The sequence below is a fragment of the Papio anubis genome, chromosome 2, assembly GCF_008728515.1.
Source record: "Papio anubis isolate 15944 chromosome 2, Panubis1.0, whole genome shotgun sequence".
NCBI classification, from domain to species: Eukaryota; Metazoa; Chordata; class Mammalia; order Primates; family Cercopithecidae; genus Papio; species Papio anubis.
Genome location: NC_044977.1, coordinates 41,288,005 through 41,311,359, shown reverse-complemented (window position 1 = coordinate 41,311,359; position 23,355 = coordinate 41,288,005). Strand labels below are relative to the sequence as shown.

At 38.4% G+C, this 23,355-nt stretch overlaps 1 protein-coding gene across 13 annotated transcripts in view; it reads left to right on the top strand.

The window, feature by feature from the left end:
- The window catches only part of POLQ (DNA polymerase theta), a 168,952-nt gene that overhangs the window by 4,075 nt on the left and 141,522 nt on the right, over nt 1–23,355 (top strand). For 8 of the 13 annotated variants that reach the window (XM_021934085.2, XM_021934083.2, XM_021934084.2 and 5 more), the window contains exons 3-9: nt 810–940; nt 2,718–2,874; nt 4,931–5,039; nt 8,968–9,187; nt 12,344–12,491; nt 19,741–19,887; nt 21,827–22,039. In XM_021934085.2, the coding sequence (XP_021789777.2) occupies nt 810–940; nt 2,718–2,874; nt 4,931–5,039; nt 8,968–9,187; nt 12,344–12,491; nt 19,741–19,887; nt 21,827–22,039 (1,125 nt within the window). Of the gene's footprint in view, nt 1–809; nt 941–1,438; nt 2,213–2,717; nt 2,875–4,930; nt 5,040–8,967; nt 9,188–12,343; nt 12,492–19,740; nt 19,888–21,826; nt 22,040–23,355 lie in introns of those variants that run through there. The other 5 variants (XM_021934091.2, XM_021934090.2, XM_021934088.2 and 2 more) reach the window with 5 other exon arrangements.

The window sequence follows — 23,355 nt, the reverse complement described above, 5'->3', positions numbered from 1 at the left end:
CCTTGCCCATCTCGGCCTCCCAAAGTGTTGGGATTGCAGGTGTCAGCCACCACCCTGGCTATCCCTGTCTTTCTTCCTTACCTTCTCATAAATTCTGTTTTCTTTCCATAAGATTCCTTGCAACTCCTTTCCTTCCACTTCTTTTCTTTTCTTTTTGAGACGAAATCTCTCACTGTCATCCAGGCTGGAGTGCAGTGGGGTGATCTCGGCTCACTGCAACCTCTGCCTCCCAGGATGAAGCGATTCTTGTGCCTCAGCCTCTGGAGTAACTGGGATTACAGGTGCCTGCCACTACGCCTGGCTATTATTATTTTTTATTTTTATAGTAATAGAGACGGGGTTTTACCATGTTGTCTAGGATGGTTTCAAACTCGTGACCTCAAGTGATCCCCCGGCCTCGGCCTCCTAAAGTGCTAGGTTTATAGGTGTGAGCCACTGCGCCCAGCCCTTTTCCTCAACTTCGATCATAGCTCCTATCATAATAAAGTTGTTCATCTACTTCCTCAAAGCAAACCTTTTACCCATTTGGTACTTAAAGGAAAGGATCTTTAGGTATAAACTAGGTACTCAATATACTCATCATATATTGCTGATATAAAGATTTGTTTACACTGTTTTTAGTTGAGGCTATTAAGACAGCTGGTTTAAAGTAAAGGGCATTTCAGTGTGTAAAGATTTTAAGTGCTATTGGGCCCTTAGTGATCCGTTAGCCTTAGGCTCTGTTACTACACATGGCTTAAAACATTTATTAATGAATTGTACCAAATATTACTTTTTTCTTATAATATTGTGGAATAATCATGTTTTAGCTCCTACAAGTGCTGGGAAGACTCTTGTGGCAGAATTACTTATTTTGAAGCGGGTTTTGGAAATGCGGAAGAAAGCTTTGTTTATTCTTCCCTTTGTTTCTGTGGCTAAAGAGAAGAAATACTACCTCCAGGTAATGTTTTTTACTAAATTAGAAATAGTGAAAGGCTCATTATTGGCAGCCTTGGTTTCATTCATTTGAAATAGAATTATGAAAGTAAGTGGAAAACAAAGTTTCTTTATTGCATCCCATGTAGCTTTAAGAGGTGACTGCTGAAAGCATTAAAAATTTGCAGCAGGGGGCCAGGTGTGGTGGTTCACGCCTGTAATCCCAGCACTTTGGGAGACTGAGGTGAGCGGGTCACCTGAGGTCAGGAGATCGAGACCAGCCTGGCCAACATGGTGAAACCCCATCTCTACTAAAAATACAAAAATTAGCTGGGCGTGGTGGTGCACACCTGTAATCCCAGCTACTCGGGAGGCTGAGGTGAGAGAATTACTTGAACCTGGGAGGCAGAGGTTACAGTAAGCCGAGATCGCGCTATTGCACTCCAGCCTGGGCAACAGAGTGAGACTCTGTCTCAAAAAAAAAAAAAAAAAAAAAAAATTAAAAAAAATCACAGAAGGAAATTTAAAAAAAAATTATTATTAAGGAGAAGGGGCCATCAAATCAAAAGAATAATTGGTGAGAATTGTGTAAAAATTTGTAAACCTTTTCTTAGGAAATAAACAAAATACTTAAACTAGCATATAAACATGCACGTTAAGAATCAGCATTTAATTGAACAGTTGGACTAGACTGAAGCATAGAAAGGAAAGAGTGTTTAAGGAAGCGTATCCTGCTCTAATTGAGGTCTATTTAGGAATATTTAGGGGATGAAGGTCAAGCTCCATTGGTGCTTATGTAAAGCTCCAGGTATGTGATCTGTTCCTCTGTTCTGCAAAAATGACTAATAGTAGTTTACATCAATATGATGCTCACAGTTTTTAGGGCATTTTCACAAATACAGTGTTTTATTAAATGGAATAAATTTACTGTTGTGATTTCTGCAGTGAAAAATATGTGCTTTTGGAATGGAAAGATCATTATACGGATTGTTAAAGAAATGTGGGTTCTAGTCCCAGTTTTGTGACTAACTATGTCTTTAGGCCAGGCATATAACCTGTTGGGCCTCAGTTTTTTTATTTGTAAAATTAGGATGTTAACCCTTAGCACTGTGGGTTAACTCAGTAAACACTCAGGAAAATTTTATTGAATGAATAGCTCTAAATTTCTATGGTTCTATAAATCTTTTTAACAGTTATTTCAGAGGCACAATAGCCAACAAAGCTGATCCTACATGGTAACATCACTCAACTTAGACCCAAAGTAACAAAATGATGAAAGGATCCTTTTTATTGAAAGGTATGTTAGTTAAAAGTTAAACTAAAAAAAAAAAATTATTATAAAAATCCCACTGAATTTGACTTTTAAAAGCTTCCAGTTACATTAAAAAATTGGTCATTAGGATAATGAGACTATTTTCCTCATAAAGTATAAATTTGTTTCTTAAAGTGTTATAACTAGTTTCTTGCTGTTTATTAGATTAAAAATGTTAGTGCTTGAGGTAGTTTTTCTCCAATTTTAATTCCTATAAATAGCTCTTAGAACTTTTTAGATTATTATGCTGTCATTAAAATTGCATAATTTTATTTGACTCTTAACAGAAATCTAAGTTTTGTCAGTTCTAAACTTTATATTTTTAGTATATGATCTAAAAAGAACCAGTGTGTCCTGGCCAGAAACAACTGATGACAGTAATCTGGTAGATGTCTTTAGATAGTTATGTCTATGTTCTGGGATAGAACCAGTTTATAACTCTTGAATTTCAAGTTTTTTCACCTGTATTGTTCCTTTTTGCTCAATTCAGAGTCTGTTTCAGGAAGTAGGAATAAAAGTAGACGGTTATATGGGCAGCACCTCTCCGTCAAGGCATTTCTCTTCATTGGATATTGCAGTCTGCACAATTGAGAGAGCCAATGGTCTGATCAATCGCCTCATAGAGGAAAATAAGATGGATCTGTTAGGTAAGAAAGTTAGAAAATAAGTAAATACTTTCTGTTGCTATTTTTGATGGAATGAAGTGGAGCTGTTGTGATTTCTGTAGGTCCCATTTATTTTTCTATTGTCTATTGTCTACTTCTGGAGGCGAGAATTGGCATCTGTAATGTTAGGAATGCTGTGTTTATAAGTTTTGTGTCCTGCTGCTGTTATTGATGCCATTATGTTGCATTTTTGTACTTTACAGAATGTAGAGGATATCCTTAAGCCCTTAATAACTTCTCCTTGCTTCTTTCTTATCTAAACTTTACCAGAAATAGAAGGAAGGCTGCTGGGCCAGATCTGCCATTTTGCAGTTAGTGTGTATGTGTTTTTGTTACTATATTCTGCTGCTATGATGTCTATTTTGGGCTTGGACCTAGAGTCTACCATTTAGCATGGAAATGGTAGGAAGCTAAAGAAACTGATACTCTATTTGAGCTTGGGATTCTGGGAAGATTTTCTATCTTAATGCATTTTTTTTTGCCATTATGGAAAGGCCATTATGTAGAGGTAGCAACAGGCATAGAAGGATTTCAGCAGCAGAAGTAGCAAGAATATCAGCTACTTATTGAGAATGTGGTACACTTAAAAATACCATGGTAAAGTTATGGTAGGGTGGGGGGGAGGGTGGGAATCAGACATGGGCTATGCTCCATAAAGCTTGGAGAGAGAAATTGCAATTGATTTGTATCAGAATTGTCTTATTACTTGTGACCCCATTGGACTTTAAATATTTGAGAGTTGCAATAGACTCCTAGTAAGTGCTATTTCTGATGTACCTAGCACAGTGCCTGGCACATGGTAGGCAGAATACTTTTTTTTTTTTTGAATGAATGAATAAGTGCTAAAATAACTCATTAGACAGTACAATTTTGGAGATAGCTTATTGATAGGAAAAAGAACATCATGTGTCATTAGGAAGTTCCCTATTGTCTCCTCAAATTCCTTTTCACCGGAAAGTTGTTTTTTGGTGGGGAGAATTTGGGATGGGGAGAATACCAGTGCATGTGGAAACTATGTTGTTATGAAAATGTTTAACTAAAGAAAGTATTGGTTGATACTGAATTTTCAGTAATTCTTAAGAATTTTTCCAAGTATATACATTGGGTAAATTCTCCAAGTAGTGAAGGACATTGTGATCATATTTATGTTTTGCAGTATGGTGACTCACTAGCCTACCATATTAAAAATCTCTTAAAATTGTCTTTTTCTTTTGGACCCTCTTCTGTTTTTTTCTAAGCTACTTTCCAACATGAGTATATACGTTTTCCCATTGAAAAGTCAATACACTGAAAACTGACATAGATGTCTTTGATATTTCATTGTATGTTTATTTCAGTGAAGTTGCCAATTTAGAAGAGTGATGAGAGGCAGTTTTCCCTGGGTTTGTTTAGCCCTGAGTAAGCTAATAATTGATTTTTAGATCCAGTATACCTTGTAGTACAGCTGCCTGTAATACCTGAAACATCTTGGAAAAGAATTGCCCATTATAAGGAATATGATTTTTGATTTATGGTTTGAAATTTGCATTACTTGCAATGTATTATATCTTATAGCAATGTGTGATATAAGATATTGAGTCTTTTAAATTTCTTCTTGTCACAGTCATAAAAAGAGTAAAATCATGTCCTTTGTAGCAAAGCCACATGGATGCAGCTGGAGCCATTATCCTAAGCCAATTAATGCAGGGACAGAAAACCAAGTACCACCTGTTCTGACTTGTAGGTGGGAATTAAACTTTGAGTACTCATGGATGTAAAGATGGCAACAACAGAAACTGGGGACTACTAGAAGGGAACAAGGGTTGAAAAACTATTTAATAATAGGGTACTATTGCTAAGTACCTGGGTGATGGGATCATTTGTACTCCAAACCTCAGCATTACGCAATATACCCAGGTAACAAACCTGCACATGTACCCCCTGAATCCAAAATAAAAGTTGATATAAAGGAAATAAAATAGAGTGAAATAAAAGTTGGAAAAAATTCTTCGTGGATGTGAGATTCTGTAAAAACCTAGTATCTGGAAAATCTTTTTAGGAATGGTGGTTGTGGATGAATTACATATGCTGGGAGACTCTCACCGAGGGTATCTGCTGGAACTTTTGCTGACCAAGATTTGCTATATTACTCGGAAATCAGCATCTTGGTGAGTACGTGAAATAACTGAGTTCCTGAGATTTCAAACAGTGTTGAGAAAGTGTCTGAAAAAGTGCATAAGTATGAGTTAAATAAATTAAGGGAGTGTAATATTTTTCTTATTGAGAAAACTCATGTATAGTAGTTTGTTTTTGTTCCAGAAGAAGTCAGTCCAGGCATAGTGGCTGACACCTGTAATCCCAGCACTTTGGAAGGCTGAGATGGGAGGATCACTTGAGCCTGAGTTCCAGACCAGCCTGGGCAACACAGTGAGACCCCATTTCTATAAATGATGAAAAATTAGCTGGGCATGGTGGCACAAGCCTGTAATCCCAGCTTCTCAGGAGACTGAGGCAGGAGGATTACTTGAGCCCAAGAGTTCCAGGCTGCAATGAGGTATGATTGTGCCTCTTTACTCCAGCCTGGGCTACAGAACAAGACCATATCTCTAACAACAACCTGAAAAGTATTTCAGGTTGAAACTGATTTCAGATTACTTTGTAAACATTCTTAATTTTCTGACTGCTCACCCTTCCAATGTATACATTTTTATTATAGATTTTAAAAAATCTAGTTTCTGTATTTTATTATAGATTTTAAAAAATCTATTTCTGTATTCTGTACTATATATATAAGTAGTCAGGCTAATTTTGAAAAATAATATTTTTTTAGCCCTCACTTCTCAGAGGCTACTTCAACCTTTCAACTCTTGTAGCTTTTTAAAAATATTTACAGCAGCATCTCTACTTGTGGCTACTTAATTTTTTAAATTTCAGACCTTATATATTGACTTTTACTATGAAAGATGAAGATCTAGCTTTCTTTTAAATTCTTTACTAACCACTACCCAATCTTCTCCCTTCTCTGCAGTCTCTCCTTATCCTCTCATTATCTTCCTCTTCTTCAAATATAGTTATGTTACGATTTTGCTTGGATCATTATTCAGTGTTAACGCTATTATGACTATATAAATAACATTGGTAACTGGGCTATAGTGTAATATGATTACTTTTTCTTTTCTAAACAACTTTTTGTCTTCTCTGAAATTAATAACTGTCTTTTTTGTTTGATGGCTTGGTTTTCCAGAAACTTACTGCTAATTTATCCCTAGCCTCCTCCCCAGCTGTGTATTCTACCACATTTGCTATTCTGCCAGTCATCTTCTTGAAGATTTTCCTAAAGCCCTTCAAGTTGTTCCAGTCTAGATAGGTGGTTAATCTATATATATGCTACATAGCAGCTATCTTGGGATTCCCTTCCCCCAACCAGTTTTTTGACCATGTATCTGTCTTGATTTACCTTCTTGTTTTGGTGGGAATATCTTCCAGGAACTTCTACTTTATTTCAGTGAACACATATAGGTATAAATTTTTTGAGAACTTGCATGTCTGAAAATGCCTCATAATTCTTTCTTTCTTTCTTTTTTTTTTTTTTTTTTTGAGATGGGGTTCTGCTCTTTTGCCCAGGCTGGAGTGAAGTGGTGCGATCTCGGCTTACTGCAACCTTCACCTCCCAGGTTCAAGCGATTCTCCTGCCTCAGCCTCCCGAGTACCTGGGATTATAGGCACCTGCCATCAGACCCAGCTAATTTTTGTATTTTTAGTAGAGACAGTGTTTCACCATGTTGGCCAGGCTGGTCTCGATTGCCTGACCTCAGGTGACCTACCCACCTCAGCCTCCCAAAGTGCTAGGTTGATAGGCATGAGTCACCATACCCAGTCTCCATAATTATGGACTGTCCAGGTATAAAAGTCAAGATTGGAAATACTTTTCCTTCAGAGTTGTCAAAGCATTACTTCATTTTCTCATTGCTATTGAGAAATTCAGTGCTGTGCTGGTTTTTCATCCTTTGTATACAATTTTTTAAATTCTGTCTGGGAATTTTTAGGCGCTCCTCTTTTTCCACAGTGCTGTGAAATTTCATACTGATGTGTGTTGGTGTTGGTCTATTTTTAGTCATTGTGCTGGGTATTCAATAGGTTCTTTTCAGTTAAGGGAGAATTGAACACATCTCTCTTGTGATAGAACAAGCAGATAACCATCTCTATCCCAAATCACTAGGGATATAGAAAATATGATTAATATAATCAGCAAATTTGACCTAATGGATATATATTGAACAATTACCTCAAAACAGCAGAATACATGTTCATTTGAGTTACACATGGAATATTTATTAAAAAGTTTCCATATGCTGGACCATAAAGCAAGTCTTAACATATTTTAATGAATTCATATCATTTATTTTCTAACAGCAGTGAAATTAGCTATAAGAAAAGCATAACTAGAAAATGTCTACATTACTGGAAATAAACACAATATTGACATTTTTTAGATCAAAAAAGTAATCACAACAGAAATTAGAAAATAGTTTGAACTGAAAGTATAATAAAAATATTTACTAACAAAACTTGTGAAGGGCAGCAAAAGTTGTTTTTAAAAGGAAATTGATAGCATAAAACACATATATTATAAGGAAGAGAGACTGAGAATCAATTATTTAATGATCCATCCCAATAACTTAGAAAAAAGGCCAGGCCTGGTGGCTTATGCCTGTAATCCCAGCACTTTGGGAGGCCGAGGCAGGCAGATCACTTGAGGCCAGTTCTAGACGAGCCTGCCCAACATGGCAAAACCCTGTTTCTACTGAAAATACAAAATCTGGCTGGGCGTCTTGATGCATACCTGCAATCCCAGCTACTCAGGTGGCATAAGAATCACTTGAACCCTGGAGGTAGAGGTTGCCATGAGCCGAGATTGCACCTTTGCACTCCTGCTGACAGAGCTAGACCCTGTCTAGAGAAAACAAAGTAAAATAATGCAACAGAAAGCTTGATAAAATAATAAAAACAGAGCAAAAAATGGAAGAGGAAAGTCACTATCCAGACATTTAAAAGTTCTACAAATGAATAAGAAAAACACAACCCACTATATCAATGGACAAAAAAACAGGCTTTTGAAACAGGGTATTGGCTGGGCACGGTGGCTCACGCCTGTAATCCCAGCAGTTTGGGAGGCTGAGGCGGGCGAATCACGAGGTCAGGAGATTGAGACCATCCTGGCTAACACGGTGAAAACCCGTCTCTACTAAAAATACAAAAAAATTAGCCAGGTGTGGTGGTGGGTGCCTGTAGTCCCAGCTACTCGGGAAGCTGAGGCAGGAGAATGGCATGAACCCAGGAGGCGGAGCTTGTAGTGAGTGGGCGACAGAGCGAGACTCTGTTTCTAACAACAACAACAACAACTACCACCACCAGGGTATCCACGTGGTTCATACACATGAAGTGATGCTCAGTCTCACTGGTTATCAGGGAACTGTAAATTACTTCTTCAAAGAAATACTGGCCAGGCGCGGTGGCTCATGCCTGTAATCCCAGCAGTTTGGGAGCCTGAGGTGGGCGGATCATGAGGTCAGTTCGAGACCAGCCTGGCCAACACAGTGAAACACTGTCTCTTCTAAACATACAAAAATTAGCTGGGTGTGGTAGTACGCACCTGTAGTCCCAGCTACTCGGGCGGCTGAGGCAGGAGAATCGCTTGAACCTGGGAGGCAGAGGTTGCAGTGAGCTGAGACAGGTCCATTGTACTCTAGCCTGGGTGACAGAGCAAGACCCTGTCTAAAAAAAAAGAAATACTACCACGTACCCTCTATAACTGCTAACATATTATAAAGATTGACAATACCGAGTGGTGACAAGATTATGGAACAATAGAAAACACAGATTGTGGAGGTGTTACCTTGGAAAACAATGTGGGATTATCTAAATTGAAGATAATCTGTGACTCAATCTGTGGCTCAGTAATTTTATTCTTAGGTATATATCCTAAAGAAATGTATGCATGTGTGTACCAGAGGACATAACCATAAATATTGTTAGCAACACTAATTATTAATGCATTTTTTATCTTTTAATATTCTTTTCATTTTTTTTTAATAGTCAGGCAGATTTAGCCAGTTCTCTGTCTAATGCTGTGCAGATTGTTGGCATGAGTGCTACCCTTCCTAATTTGGAGCTTGTGGCTTCCTGGTTGAATGCTGAACACTACCATACCGACTTTCGCCCTGTACCACTTTTGGAGTCAGTAAAAGTTGGAAATTCCATATATGACTCTTCAATGAAACTTGTGAGGGAATTTGAACCTATGCTACAAGTGAAGGTAAATAAATATATTTACATCACTACTATTAGTATCTGTATGTTTGATTTCATTTTCTAGCAAATTAACAATTTCTGAATGATGTAATTGGGAGTTACATATACATTAGGATTAATATTAAGCTAATTGGTTTCCTCTTAAAGAATTGGTGGTGAGCTGGGGGTGGTGGCTGACGTCTGTAAATCCCAACACGTTGGGAGGCCCAGGCAGGTGGATCACTTGAGGTCAGGAGTTTGAGACCATCCTGGCCAACATGGTGAAACCCTGTCGCTACTAAAAATACAAAAATTAGCTGGGCGTGGTGGTGGGTGCCTGTAATCCCAGCTGCTTGGGAGGCTGAGGCAGGAGAATTGCTTGAACATGGTAGGTAGAGGCTGCAGTGAGCCGAGATCATGCCACTACACTCCAGCCTGGGCAACAGAGTGAGACTCTGTCCCTGCCAAAAAAAAATATTGGTGGTGATGGTAAGAGAGGAAATGTAGTTGTACCTTTAATTTAAATAATTGTTTCCTAATATATAATATAAACATTAAAAAAAAATAACTGATCTTGTGGCTTTTTCTTTTTACTGGGAAAATATTTTCTTATGGTTTAGTTTACACTGTTAGTATGGAAGATTAACTTTTTTGTTAAATGGTAGGTATAATATATAGTAGAGTGAAAAGAATATTATTTTTGTAGTCTGATAGATCTACCTCTGATACTTAATAGAGATACTTGATATGGCTGAGATAGTAGTTGAATCACAAAACCTATCTGAATCTCATATCTTCACCTATTAAATAGGATATTATAATCCTTATCTTGAATATTGTAAGAATTAAATATGATTTAAAAAAATTGTCTGGCATCTAGAAAGTGCGTGATAAATAAGTACCCTCCCATACTCCCAAATACACTTTAATCCTGAGGTTAAAGAACTAACTCATGTACATTGGTGGAGTGAGGCATCTGCTGTTTTTATGCAGAGTTGTCCTTGTGAGTACTAACATAGCTAAGCGTCATTTTAGAATTGGGAATAGGACTAAATTTATGTGTTTCACTAACTATCTAGGTATGCATTTGTAACTTCTGCATGCTTGGTGTGGAATCTTTGCTCTGTGCCCCATATTTCACCTGGCTATGCCTTGGTTACTTCAATACATTTATGTGTGAACACATTCATTTGCTTTCCTGTTAATTTTTTTTCTTCTTTTACCATGTCTGTGCCTCTACCCTTTTGAACCACCTATACTTCTTACCTGGATTATTGAAATATTTCCTAATTGTTCTCTCTGCTTCTGACCTTGTCTCTTTCAGTCTATGCTTACATCAGGAGCTAGTGATCTATTTAAAATGAACATCAGATCATGTTATCCTTCTTCTTGGAAACTTGCAGTGGCTTTGTTTCATTTAGAATAAAAGCCAGTGTCTTCATAGTAGTCTGTAAGGTCCTACATGATCTATATCCCCCGCCCCTCTTAGTGCTCTGGCTCTGTCTGCTATGTTCCCTCTCACTTCCTTCACACTAGCCTCTGCTGTTTTTTAATATACCATGAATTTCCCGCCTCAGGTTCTCTTTTTCTAGAATGCTTTCCCCTTAGGGGCATCAGTGTGATCAGTGTGGTTTACTCTTTCACCTTTGGACTTTTACTCAAATGTCACTGTCTTAGACCTTCCCTGGCCAACTTATCTAAATTATAATGTTCTCCCTCAAATGGTCTCTATTTCTTTTCCCTTAGCACTTTTCAAAACCAAACATATTATGTGTTTTTTGTTTTTGTTTTTGTTTTTGAGATGGAGTTTTGCTCTTGTTGCTCAGGCTGGAGTGCAATGGTGTGATCTCAGCTCACCGCAACCTCTGCCTCCCAGGTTCAAGCGATTCTTCTGCCTCAGCCTCCCTACTAGTTGGGATTACAGGCATGCGCCACCACGCCCAGCTAATTTTGTATTTTCAGTAGAGATGGGGCTTCTCCATGTAGGTCAGGCTGGTGTCGAGCTCCCGACCTCAGGCCTCGGCTTCCCAAAGTGCTGGGATTACAGGAGTGAGCCACTGTGCCCGGCCCTTATGTGTTTTACTTACCTCGTTTTTGTTATTATCTATCTCTTCCTACTGGAGTAGAAACGTTATGAGGGTAGAGCTTTTTTTCTGCTTTGTTCGCAGCTCCATCCCCAGTACCTAGAACAATATTTGATATATAGTAAATATTCGTTTAATGAGTGAATAAATGGATGCATTAATCTAGTTTTTAATACATACATTGAGATACTTCCAGTATGGAGAACTTGCAGGGCCACCACAGGGTATTCACATGTGCCCTTTTTTTTGTTTGAAATGTGTTACCTTTAATTGAGATAATGTTTCCCCACCTTCACATCTCAGCTAAATTGCTTTCTCAGGACAATTTTTCTTTCAGATCTTTCTGTCAAATATGAGACCTCAAAACACTGTAAAACTCTCTTTTAATGGTATATATTATTATTGTATTTCATATTTATTTCGTACAGATGCTCTTAGACTTATGATGGGGTTGTATCCTGATAAACTCATTGTAAGTTGAAAATGCATTTAATACATTTAACCTACTGAATATCATAGCTTAGCCTAGCCTACCTTAAATGTTCTCCAGAACATTTACATTAGCCTGTAGTTGGGCAAAATCATCTAGCACAAAGCCTGTTTTATAATAAAGTCTTTAATATTTTATAATTTAATGAATACTGTGCTGAGAGTGAAAAATAGAAGAGTTGTATGGGCACCCAAAGTATGGTTTCTATTGAATGCATACTGCTTTTGCACCATTGTAAAATAAAAAAAATCGTAAAGTCCAACCATTTTAAGTTGGGGACATCTGTATTTTAATGTATCTCTTGGTGAGACTATAAACCCCTTGACTATTAGGATCTTGACTTTCTTTTTACTCAATATTGTATTCCCATTGCCTGAGGGTTGGAGCTCAATATTAGTTGAATGAATAGTATTTCTTGCACCTTTCATCATTAGGAGTTTATTTTTTCTTCTTTTTTTCCCTTTCTTTTGTTATTGACTTTGTAACTGATTTTTATTATGCCTTCAAGAAGAAAAAGCTTCCCCAGAAAGGAAAATGAGTGCTTTTAAACTGATGTGAGAATCTTTTGAAAGTACCACTAAAGTGGTTATTTATCTTTCTTTTTTAGGGAGATGAGGACCATGTTGTTAGTTTATGTTATGAGACGATTCGTGATAACCATTCAGTATTACTTTTTTGTCCATCAAAGACATGGTGTGAGAAGCTGGCAGATATCATTGCTCGAGAGTTTTATAATCTACATCATCAAACTGAGGGTGAGTTATGGATGGAAAGGAAAGCCTTCATGCTTAGTACATTTGCTTGAAAGTAACACTAGTGATTATATTAGCAAAAACATGGCTTTTGTTAATCATTGCCACTGCCTGCCCACTAGGTGGTACCCTTTTTACCAAACTGTGCTTTTGTGATTCTAGTCATATTCCTTCCCTAGTATAGACTATGTGTATACACACACGCTTAGACTAATCAGCTTTAGATTTTTAGAATACTGGGTATATGCTACAGTTCTTTATCAGGGATCCATGGGCTTTAAGAGTTTGATCTTCGGAGCCCCTAAATTGGATGCAAAACTTCACGTGTAGACATTTCTTTGGGGAAAGTAACCATATCTTCTTTATATTTCCAAAGGAAAGTGTAACTCTGAAAAAAATCATACACAGATGTGTATATATGTATAAGTTGACCTTTGAACGACATGGGTTTCAATTGTGTGCGTTCATTTATATGTGGATTTTTGTCAATACATAATATATTAGAAAATGTTTTGGCGATTTGTGTTAATTTGAAGAAACTGACAAGCTGTGTAGCCTAGAAACATGAAAACATTAAAGAACAAAAAGAAAAAGATATGTCATGTAGCCTAAAACATATGTAGATACTAGTCTATTTTATCACATACTACCTTAAAATATACACAAATCGATTATTTATTTATTTATTTATTATTTTTTGAGACAGAGTCTCGTACCCGTCGCTTAGGCTGAAATGCAATGGCACGATCTCGGCTCACTGCAACCTCTGCCTCCTGGGTTCAAGTGATTCTCCCGTCTCAGCCTCCCCGGTAGCTGGAATTACAGGCACCTGCCATCATGCCCTGCTAATTTTTGTAGAGACAGGGTTTCACCATGTTAGCCAGGATGGTCTTGAACTCCTGATCTCAAGTGATCCACCTGCCTCGGCCTCCCAAAGTGCTGGGTTTACAGGCGTAAGCCACTGTGCCCGGCCCAAATCTTTTATTAAAAATTAAAATTTCTGCCAGGCACGGTGGCTCACACCTGTAATCCCAGCACTTTGAGAGGCTGAGGAGGGTGGATCACCTGAGGTCAGGAGTTCGAGACCAGCCTGGCTAACATAGTGAAACCCCGTTTCTACTAAAAATACAAAAAATTAGCTGGGTGTGGTGGTGCACACCTGTAATCCCAGCTACTCAGGAGGCTGAGGTGGGAGAATCACTTGAACCCAGGAGGCGGAAGTTGCAGTGAGCTGAGATCGCGCCATTGCACTCCAGCATGGGCAACAAGAGCGAAACTCCATCTCAAAAAAAAAAAAAAAAAAAAAATAAAATTTCCAGCCCAGCCCACATGGTGAAACCCCATCTCTACTAAATACAAAAATTAGCTGGGTGTGATGGTGGGCACCTGTAATCCTAGCTACATGGGAGGCTGAGGCAGGAGAATCACTTGAACCTGGGAGGTGGAGGTTGCAGTAAGCCGAGATCACGCCGCGTTACTCTAGCCTGGATGACAGAGTGAGACCCTCTCTCGAATAAATAAATAAATAAATATTTATCAAAACTTATGCACATAGACACAGACGCCATTCACAGTCAAGAAGAGTGTAAACAAATGTAAAGAGGCAGTGTTAAATCATAACTGCATAAAATTAACTGTAATATATACTGTACTACTGTAATAATTTTATAGCCACCTCCTGCTGCTGTTGCAGTAAGCTCATGTATTGTGAGTATCCACTTAAAATATGTGACGCTTATCATCTTCATATGAGCAGTTTGTGTCTCTCATAATTTGCATATTGCAGTAAAAAGTAATTTATCATGTTTCTCATGTACTTTTCATCATATTTAGTGCAGTACTGTAAACCTTGAATAATACCATGGGACCAATCTGAAGTGCCACTAGTGATGCCGGAAGTGTTCCCAAGAAGCAGAGAAAAGTTGTGGCATTCTATGAAAAAATTGAATTGCTTGCTATGTACCATAAATTGAGGTCTGCAGATGCATTTATTATTTTAAGATAAATGAATTGAGCTCAAGTACTATTGTAAAAAAAGAAGGAAATTTATGAAGCTATTGCTGCAGCTTTGCACATTTTGTGAAATACTTTGTCATCTGATTTTGAAAATGCAGTTTTATGTGGCTGCAGGATCACTATATGAAAGGCACACCTGCCGGGTGAGGTGGCTTACGTCGATAATCCCAGCACTTTGGAAGGCCAAGGCAGGAGGATCACTTGTGTCCAGGAGTTCAAGACCAGCATGGGCTACATAGTGAGACCTTATCTCTACAAAAGTTAAAAAGTTAGGCCGGGCACGGTGGTTCACGCCTGTAATCCCAGCACTTTGCAAGGATGAAGTGGGCGGATCACCTGAGGTCAGGAGTTTGAGACCAGCCTGGACAACATAGTGAAACCCCATCTCCACTAAAAAATATAAAAATTAGCCAGGCGTTTTGGTGCATGCCTATAGTCCCAGCCACTTGGGAGGCTGAGGCGGGAGAATTGCTTGAACCTGGGAGGAAGAGGTTGCAGTGAGCCGAGATCGTGCCAGTGCACTCCAGCCTGGGCGACAGAGCAAGACTCCATCTCAAAAAAAAAAAAAAAGAAAGAAAAAAGTAGCCAGGTGTGGTGGTGTTTGCCTATAGATCCAGCTACTTGGGAGGCTGAGGTGGGAGGATTGTTTGAACCTGGGAGGTAAAGGGTGCAGTCAGCCATGATCATGCCATTGTGCTCAGCTCAGTCTGGGTGGCAGAGTGAGACCCTGTCGCCACAGATGCACACACACACACACATGCACACGTGCATGCGCACACACACACACACACACAAGAAACGCATACCTATAGACTACTATGATTTGGGAAAAAGTGAACTCCATATGGCAACTTAAAGCAAAGGGATCTAAAGCTGGAGAATTTAATGCCAGCAAAAGATGGTTGGATAGTTTTAGAGGTTTATATGTGGATTTTTTCCAATACATAATGGAAAATTTTTTGGTGATTTGTATTAATTTGAAAAAGTGTCAAGATAACAGGAGATGCAAGACCAAGAGGCTGCAGATGAGTTCCAAGATACCATTAAGAAAATTATTGCAGAGAAAGGATATCTGCCTGAACAGATTTTTAATGCAGATGAAAGTGCCCTATTCTGCGGGGGGAAAAAATGCCACAAAGAACCCATTTATCAGTAAGGAAGAGAAGAAAGCACCAGGATTTAAAACAGGAAGGGATAGGCTAACTCTTGTTTTGTGCAAATGCAGTTGGGTTTATGATCAGGACTACTCATGTCTATAAAACAGCTAATCCCCAAGCCTTAGAGGGAATAGATAAACACTGGTTGCCAGTCTTTTGGTTGTACAAGAAGGACTGGAGAGTGAGAACCCTTTCTCTGGATTGGTTTCATTGATGCTTTGTCTCTGAAGTCAGGAAATACATTGCCAGTAAAGGACTGCCTTTTAACTTTCTTTTGATATTGAACAATGCCCCGGGCCATCCAGAACCTCTTGAGTTCAACAGTTAAGGCATCAAAGTGATCTACTTATCCCCAAACACAGCATCTCTAATTTAGTCTCTAGATCAAGGGGTCATGAGGACGTTTAAAGCTCATTATGCACGGTACTCTACGGAAAGGACTGTCAACATTATGGAAGAGAACCCCGATAGAACATTGTGAAAGTCTTGAAGGATTATTTCATTGAAGATGCCATTGTTGTTATAGGGAAAGCTGTGAAAGCCAGCATGCCCAAAATGATAAATTCCTGCTGGAGAAAACTGTCCACATATTGCACATGACTTCACATAGGATTTATGACAGAGCCAATGAATGAAATCATGAAAGAGATTGTGAAAATGGCAAAAAAAAAAAATGGTGGAGGTAAATGGTTTCAAGATAAGGATCTTGGAGAAATTTAAGAGCTAGTAGACACCATACCAGAGGAATTAACAGAAGATGACTTGAATAAAATGAGTGCTTCCAAACAAGTGCCAGATGATGAGTAAGAAGACAGAAGAGGCAGTGCCAGAAAACAAGTTAACATTAGACAGTTTGGCAGAAGGATTCCAATTATACAAGACTGCTTCTGACTTTTTTTATGGCACGGACCCTCCTATGATATAGGCACTGAAACGACAGCAAATGGCGAAAGGATTGGTACCGTATATAAACATTTTTAGATAATAAAAAAGCAAAAACAGGCAGAAATTACGATGCATTTACGTAAAGTTACACCAAGTGTGCCTGCCTCTACTGCCACCACTTCTGCCTCTGCCACCCCTGAGACACCAAGACGAACCCCTCCTCTTTCTCCTTCTTCAGCCTACTCAAGGTAAAGATGATGAAGATGAAGACCTTTATGATGATTTATTACTGAATAGTAAATGTATTTTCTCTTTCTTGTTTTCTTTTTTTGTTGTTGTTGTTGTTTTCTGAGACGGGGTCTCGCTCAGTCGCCCAGGCTGGAGTGCAGTGGCGCGATCTCGGCTCACTGCAAGCTTCGCCTCCCGGGTTCACGCCATTCTCCTGCCTCAGCCTCCCGAGTAGCTGGAACTACAGGCGCCTACCGCCACACCCAGATAATTTTTTTGTATTTTTAGTAGAGAGGGGTTTCACCGTGTTAGCCAGGATGGTCTCTATCTCCTGACCTTGTGATCCGCCTGCCTCGGCCTCCCAAAGTGCTGGGATTACAGGCGTGAGCCACCGCCTATTAGTAGTTAAGTTTTGGAGAAGTCCAGTTGTGTGCAGATTTTTGACTGGAGGTTTCTTTGTTTCTAACTCCTGTGTTGTTTAACAGTCAACTTGTGTGTGTGTGTGTGTGTGTGTATTTATACACATATATACACACACATACATGTATATACAAATCTATTTTAAAATCAGCTTTGAGGTATTATTTATAAGAAAATGTACCAATTTTGTATATATGAGATAAATTTTAACAAATGTATACATCTGTTTAACCATACTATATTCAACACCTAGAACATTTTCATTACCCTAAAATATTCTTTTTTCTTTTGCTGTCTCTTCCCTCTATCCCAGACTTAGGCAACTGTTGATCTCTGCTTGCTATCACTTTAGATTACTTGTGCTTTTCTAAAAATTTCACGTAAATGAAGTCATACAGTATGTATGTGTCTTTTGTATCTAGCTTCTTTCACTCAGCCTGGTGTGGTTGATGTTCACCCAGGTTGTTAATTTATCCATTTGTTTCTTTTTTGTTGCCAAATGGTGATCTAGTATATACCAATGGCTATAATCATTAGTATATATTTTTACTGATTCTAGAGTGAACACTGTTGCCTCACTATTTTTACTAGTCTGTGGTGCTTTGGAGTCCAAGATAAATATAAGGAAGACAGGGACCAGTTCTAGTCACAGAATATTAGATATTTTATTTATTAATTACTTATACCAGTGGCATCATGAAGATAAGTGATGAAAATCTCAAGCCTAGCTCTAACAAGTAAACTTTGCTTGAAGTTTATATTGGCTAGGCTGTTGTCTAACAGTGTATTATCTCTTCCAGTTTCCCCTTTATTGGTACTTTCTATACCAGGTTAGCTTATTTCCTTACATTTTACCATGGCCATTTATAATCCTTAATAACCAGAATCATCATCATTTTCTTTTCTCGAGATTTTGTCATCTTGGTTTGCAGCAGTGGTTCCCAAATGCTAGTGCTTGGACTGGAGCCTGGTCTATGATGAGATTTTTATCAGAAAAATAAAGACAAGGCAGCATATTATTTATAAAGCTGCAGTTTACATTCTGAAATTATTCCTAGTCAGTTTTTAATGTTAAATGTCTCCTTTGAAATAAAAATATTGATAGATAAGGTTTTAAAAAATTAATTGCCCTCAGCAAAATAAAACATTGGCAACTTTCTGTGAGTTCTTAAAATTTTAAGAAAAGTTTTCCTAAAAATTTAAAAATGTATGAAATATAAGATATATATTTAAATATATATATTTTTTATTATTTTCAAGTGACACATAATAATTCTAGAACATACATTTATTTATTTTCTTTTTCTTTTTTTTTTTGAGACAGGATCTTGCTCTGTTGTCCAGGATGGAATGCAGTGGCATGATCTCAGCTCACTGTAATCTCTACCTCATGGGCTCAAGTGATCCTCCCACTGTAGCCTCCCAAGTAGCTGGGGCTATAGGTGCATGCTACCATGCCTGGCTAATTTTTTTGTATTTTTTTTTAGAGATGGGATTTTGCCACATTTCCCAGGCTGGTCTCAAATTCCTGGATTCAAGTGGTCTGCCCACTTTGGCCTCCCAAAGTTCTGGGATTACAGGTGTCAGCCACCATGCCCAGGCATATAATTACTTTTTATGAAAAGTTTTTGCAAGTTCAAAAATCCAAAAGTCTGGACAATTTTTAAAGACAACATATAAGTACGTAAAGCTTTTACTGCATATAAGAAAGTTAAGGCTGGGTGGTGGCTCATGCCTGTAATCTTTTGGAAGCCAAGGTGGGAGAATTGCTTAAGCCCAGAAGTTTGAGACCAGCCTGGGCAACATAGGGAGACCCTATCTCTACAACTGAAAAAAAAAAATACTAGCTGGGCATAGTGGCACATGTGTCTGGTCCTAACTAACCAGGAGACTGAGGTGGGAGGATTGCTTGAGCCCAGGAGGTTGAGGCTGCCGTGAGCAGTGATTGTGCCACTGTACTCCAGCCTGGGTGACAGAGTGAGACCCTGTCTCAAAAAAACATTAAGCTCTTACTGGGGGAGAAGACAAAAAAACAGAGGGTGGTATGTAATTAACTACCAGATTAATGCCAAAGAGACAAGAATAATTTAACAGAGAAGTAGGCTTTTTTTTGTGATAGGATTGGTGAAACCCTCTGATGCTGCTACTGCTGGTTGGTGGTACACACCTTGAGCAAGGGTTTTGATTTTGGGGCTTTGAGTGGTAATCAGTATCTGTAATACTCTACTTCCCCAGCAGGTTCCTTTGATCCCCTCCTGTGGGCCTGGTCTTACCCTTATACAGTTTCCTAAACTTTGGCGCACATTGGAATTGCCTGGGGAGATTTAAAAATTCTTCATGTCCAGGTCACACCCCACACCAGTTATATAACAGTGTCCAGGATTAAGAACCAGGCATCAGTATTCTTAAAAGATTTCCAGGGGATTGTAGTATGCAGCAGTTTCAGAACCATTCCTCTGCTATTTAGTTCTATTATGATTTAGACAGATACCACTTAAAGAAGCTGGAGCTAGAAGCAAATGGTGTTGGTAATTTTTTTGTGACAGGATTGGTGAAACCCTCTGAATGCCCACCAGTAAATCTAGAACAAAAAGAACTCCTGGAAGTGATGGATCAGTTAAGACGTTTGCCTTCAGGACTGGACTCTGTATTACAGAAAACTGTACCATGGGGAGTAGCATTTCATCATGCAGGTATTTCATATTTATAATTTGTTATTAAGAAACCTCCAAAATTCCTCATACTGTCTTAACTTTTATATTTGTGTAAATTTACTTCTTGTTAAACACACTTAATATCCTTAGATTTCTTTTTAAGAAATTGTGTGGGCTGGGCGTGGTGGCTCACTCCTGTAATCCAGCACTTTGGGATCCACAAGTGGATCACCTGAGGTCAGGAGTTCAAGACCAGCCTGGCCAACATGGCGAAACCCCATCTCTACTAAAAATACAAAAATCAGCCGGCGCTGTGGCACGCACCTGTAATTCCAGCTTCTTGGGAGGCTGAGGCCAGCAGAATTGCTTGAACCTAGGAGGTAGAGGTTGCCGTGAGCCGAGATCGTGCCACTGTATTCCAACCTGGGTGACAGAGCGAAATTGTGTGATAGATTAAACAAGAGTAAAACAAATATGTTTCAGTTTACTTATTTGTATATAGTAGTCTCCCCTTGTTCACTGAAGCTATGTTCCACGACCCCCAGTGGATATCTGAAACCATGCATAGTACCAGCCCCACATATATGATGTTTTTTCATAGCATGTTAAAACTTTTAAATGCATTTGAAATGTGTGTGTGTGTGTGTGTGAGGGGGTATATATATTTATATATATGGTATATAGTAGTCTTTCTTTGTGGAGAATATGTTCCAAGATCCTCAGTGGATGCCTGAAACCACAGATAGTACCAAACCCTCTATATACTATGTTCTTTCCTATATAGTGACAGTATATAGTGCAGGTAGTGTATATAGCATGGATACACTGAATAAAGGGATAATTCATGTCCTGGGTGGTAGGGCATGCAATTTAAAACTTATGAGTTGCTTATTTCTGGAATTTTCCTCTTTATATTTTTGACTTTGGGTAACTAAAACTGTGGAAAGCAATACCACAGATGGGGGAAACTACTATATATACACACACACAAAATTTACATTGTATGTAATTTATGATGCATATTAAAAAAGTGAACACCTGTGTACCCACCACTTAATTTTAAAATTAGAACCCCAGACCTTTAAATTTTTAAATAATATTGAAAATGAGCCAGATAAGTATATATTCTATATGCTGTTTTTCATTTACTCATGTTTTTATTCATCACGTATTTATGTCAGAAGTATATCTGACCAATGTGATGCATAGGCCCTGAAGATATCTTGATGAATAAGGCATATCGCTATTCACAAGGAGTTCATTATCTAGAACAGTGATTAGCAAGTTATAGTCTGCTGGTCAAGTCTAGCCTACCATCTGTTTTTGTAAATAAAGTTTTATTGGAACACAGTCATGCCCATTTGTTCTGTTGCTGCTTTCATGTCACAGTGGCAGGGTCGAATAGTTACAGCAGAGACCTGCTATTCCACAGGAACAGGAAAAGTTTGTGGACCCCTGGTCTAGAAAATAAGATAGAGGTATACTAGGGGCAGCAGATTCTACTCTTTTTTTGTTATTGTTGTTTTGTGAGACTGAATCTTGCTCTATTGCCCAGGCTGGAGTGCAATGATGTGATCTCGGCTCATTGCAAACTCTGCCTCCCAGGTTCAGGTGATTCTCCTGCCTCAGCCTCCTGACTAGCTGGGATAACAGGTGCCCACGACCATACACAGCTAATTTTTGTATTTTTAGTAGAGGTGGGGTTTCACCATGTTGGCCAGGCTGGTCTCGAACTCCTGACCTCAAGCGATCCACCTGCCTCAGCCTCCCAAAGTCCTGGAATTACAGGCATGAGCCACTGCACCTGGCCAGATTATACTGTTAAAGAGGTAGACTGTGATGACTCCTTTGTCAGCAGTCATAACAATAGTTTCAAAAATCTTTAGAGGCTTGAAGCAGACTCAAATCCATTTGTAAGTGGTCACATATAATATTTTCATTATATATCAATAAATATATAAAAACATCCTTTTTTTAGGTCTTACTTTAGAAGAGAGAGATATTATTGAAGGAGCCTTCCGTCAAGGTCTCATTCGGGTCTTGGCGGCGACTTCTACTCTTTCTTCTGGGGTGAATTTACCTGCACGTCGTGTGATTATTCGAACCCCTATTTTTGGTGGTCGACCTTTAGATATTCTTACTTATAAGCAGATGGCTGGTCGTGCTGGCAGGAAAGGAGTGGACACAGTAGGTAAGTGAGTTTGAATTTAATTGTAGCAGCATTGCTGAAAGACAGTGTCTACTTGTGCCTACTAGTGCCTGGCAACCTGTTTCTCATCATGCTATATTTCTTTATTATCCAGTGCACTCATGTCATCTTTTTGGATTCACTTAATATTTATAGTGAGTAAGAGTTATAATTTTCATATATATATCATCAACTGTTGATTTTCTACAAATGTTGAATTAAGGTTTTCTTTTGTATTGTATACCATAAAATGATTTAGTATTATGTAAATCAAGATGACTTATTATTACTTAGCTGGAATGTGATTTTTAATTTCTAAGTATAGTCTACTCTTTAGCACTAATTAATTTTCACAGACGTTAGTTCAACTTAGGTGACTGGTCTCAGAAATCAGACAAGGATGCTGGGATGTACCTTCACACTTCGGGAATAGGAACTTGACATCCCATCTTTTTTCTTGAAATCGGTGCTGGCTCTGAAAAAACACCTTTTCATTTTCTTACCTTGTACCAGCAAGTTATGATTTTTTTTTTTTTTTACACCAGCAATCCAAACAAAAGTTTTGTCTTAAGCAGTGAGGAAGAGGTTTGTTTGAATTAAATGTCAAAACGGCAGCAAACTTTATTTCTAATGTGCTGTATCGTTATATGTGTAACTAAATCATTATCAACCATCTAACATTAAAGAACCCTGGGAGGAACATTCCCTGCCACTTTCCACTCTAGGACATAATTGTTATCTTTCTACCCTAGGACATAATTGATTCCAATATTTTATTAGATATGTCAAAAAAAAAACAAAAAACAGGCAAACAGTTCTGTGGCTACTGAAGAGAAATCAGGAAATCCAGAGAATACAGAAAGTGGATAGGAAATGGATATTCTAGGCAGAGGAACCTGCGTAGTACACTGAGGAAGTAACTTTTAGAATAAACTGACTTGTCACATGAAGTCCCCAAATATGTCAGTTCTCATTATTCATGGATTCCATATTTGAATTTTCCACCTTAACAGAATTTATTCAGAATCCCGAAATAATACCTCTGGGGCTTTTGCGGACATATGCAGATCTGCGAAAAATTTGAATCTTTCCAAGCACACTTTCCCTGCTGCGGTTGAACAAGCCAAAGCTCTGCGTTCTTGTTTCAGCTCTTATACTGTGAGCAAGCTTCTTTTTAATGGGCTAGTTAGTGCCACAGTTTTCACATTTTTGTGCTTTTAGTCGGTGATTTAGCTGTTTAACATGACCCGCAAGCAAAGTACTGCAATGCTATCTAATGTTCCCTAGTGCATTAAGGCTGTGATGTGCCTTATGGAGAA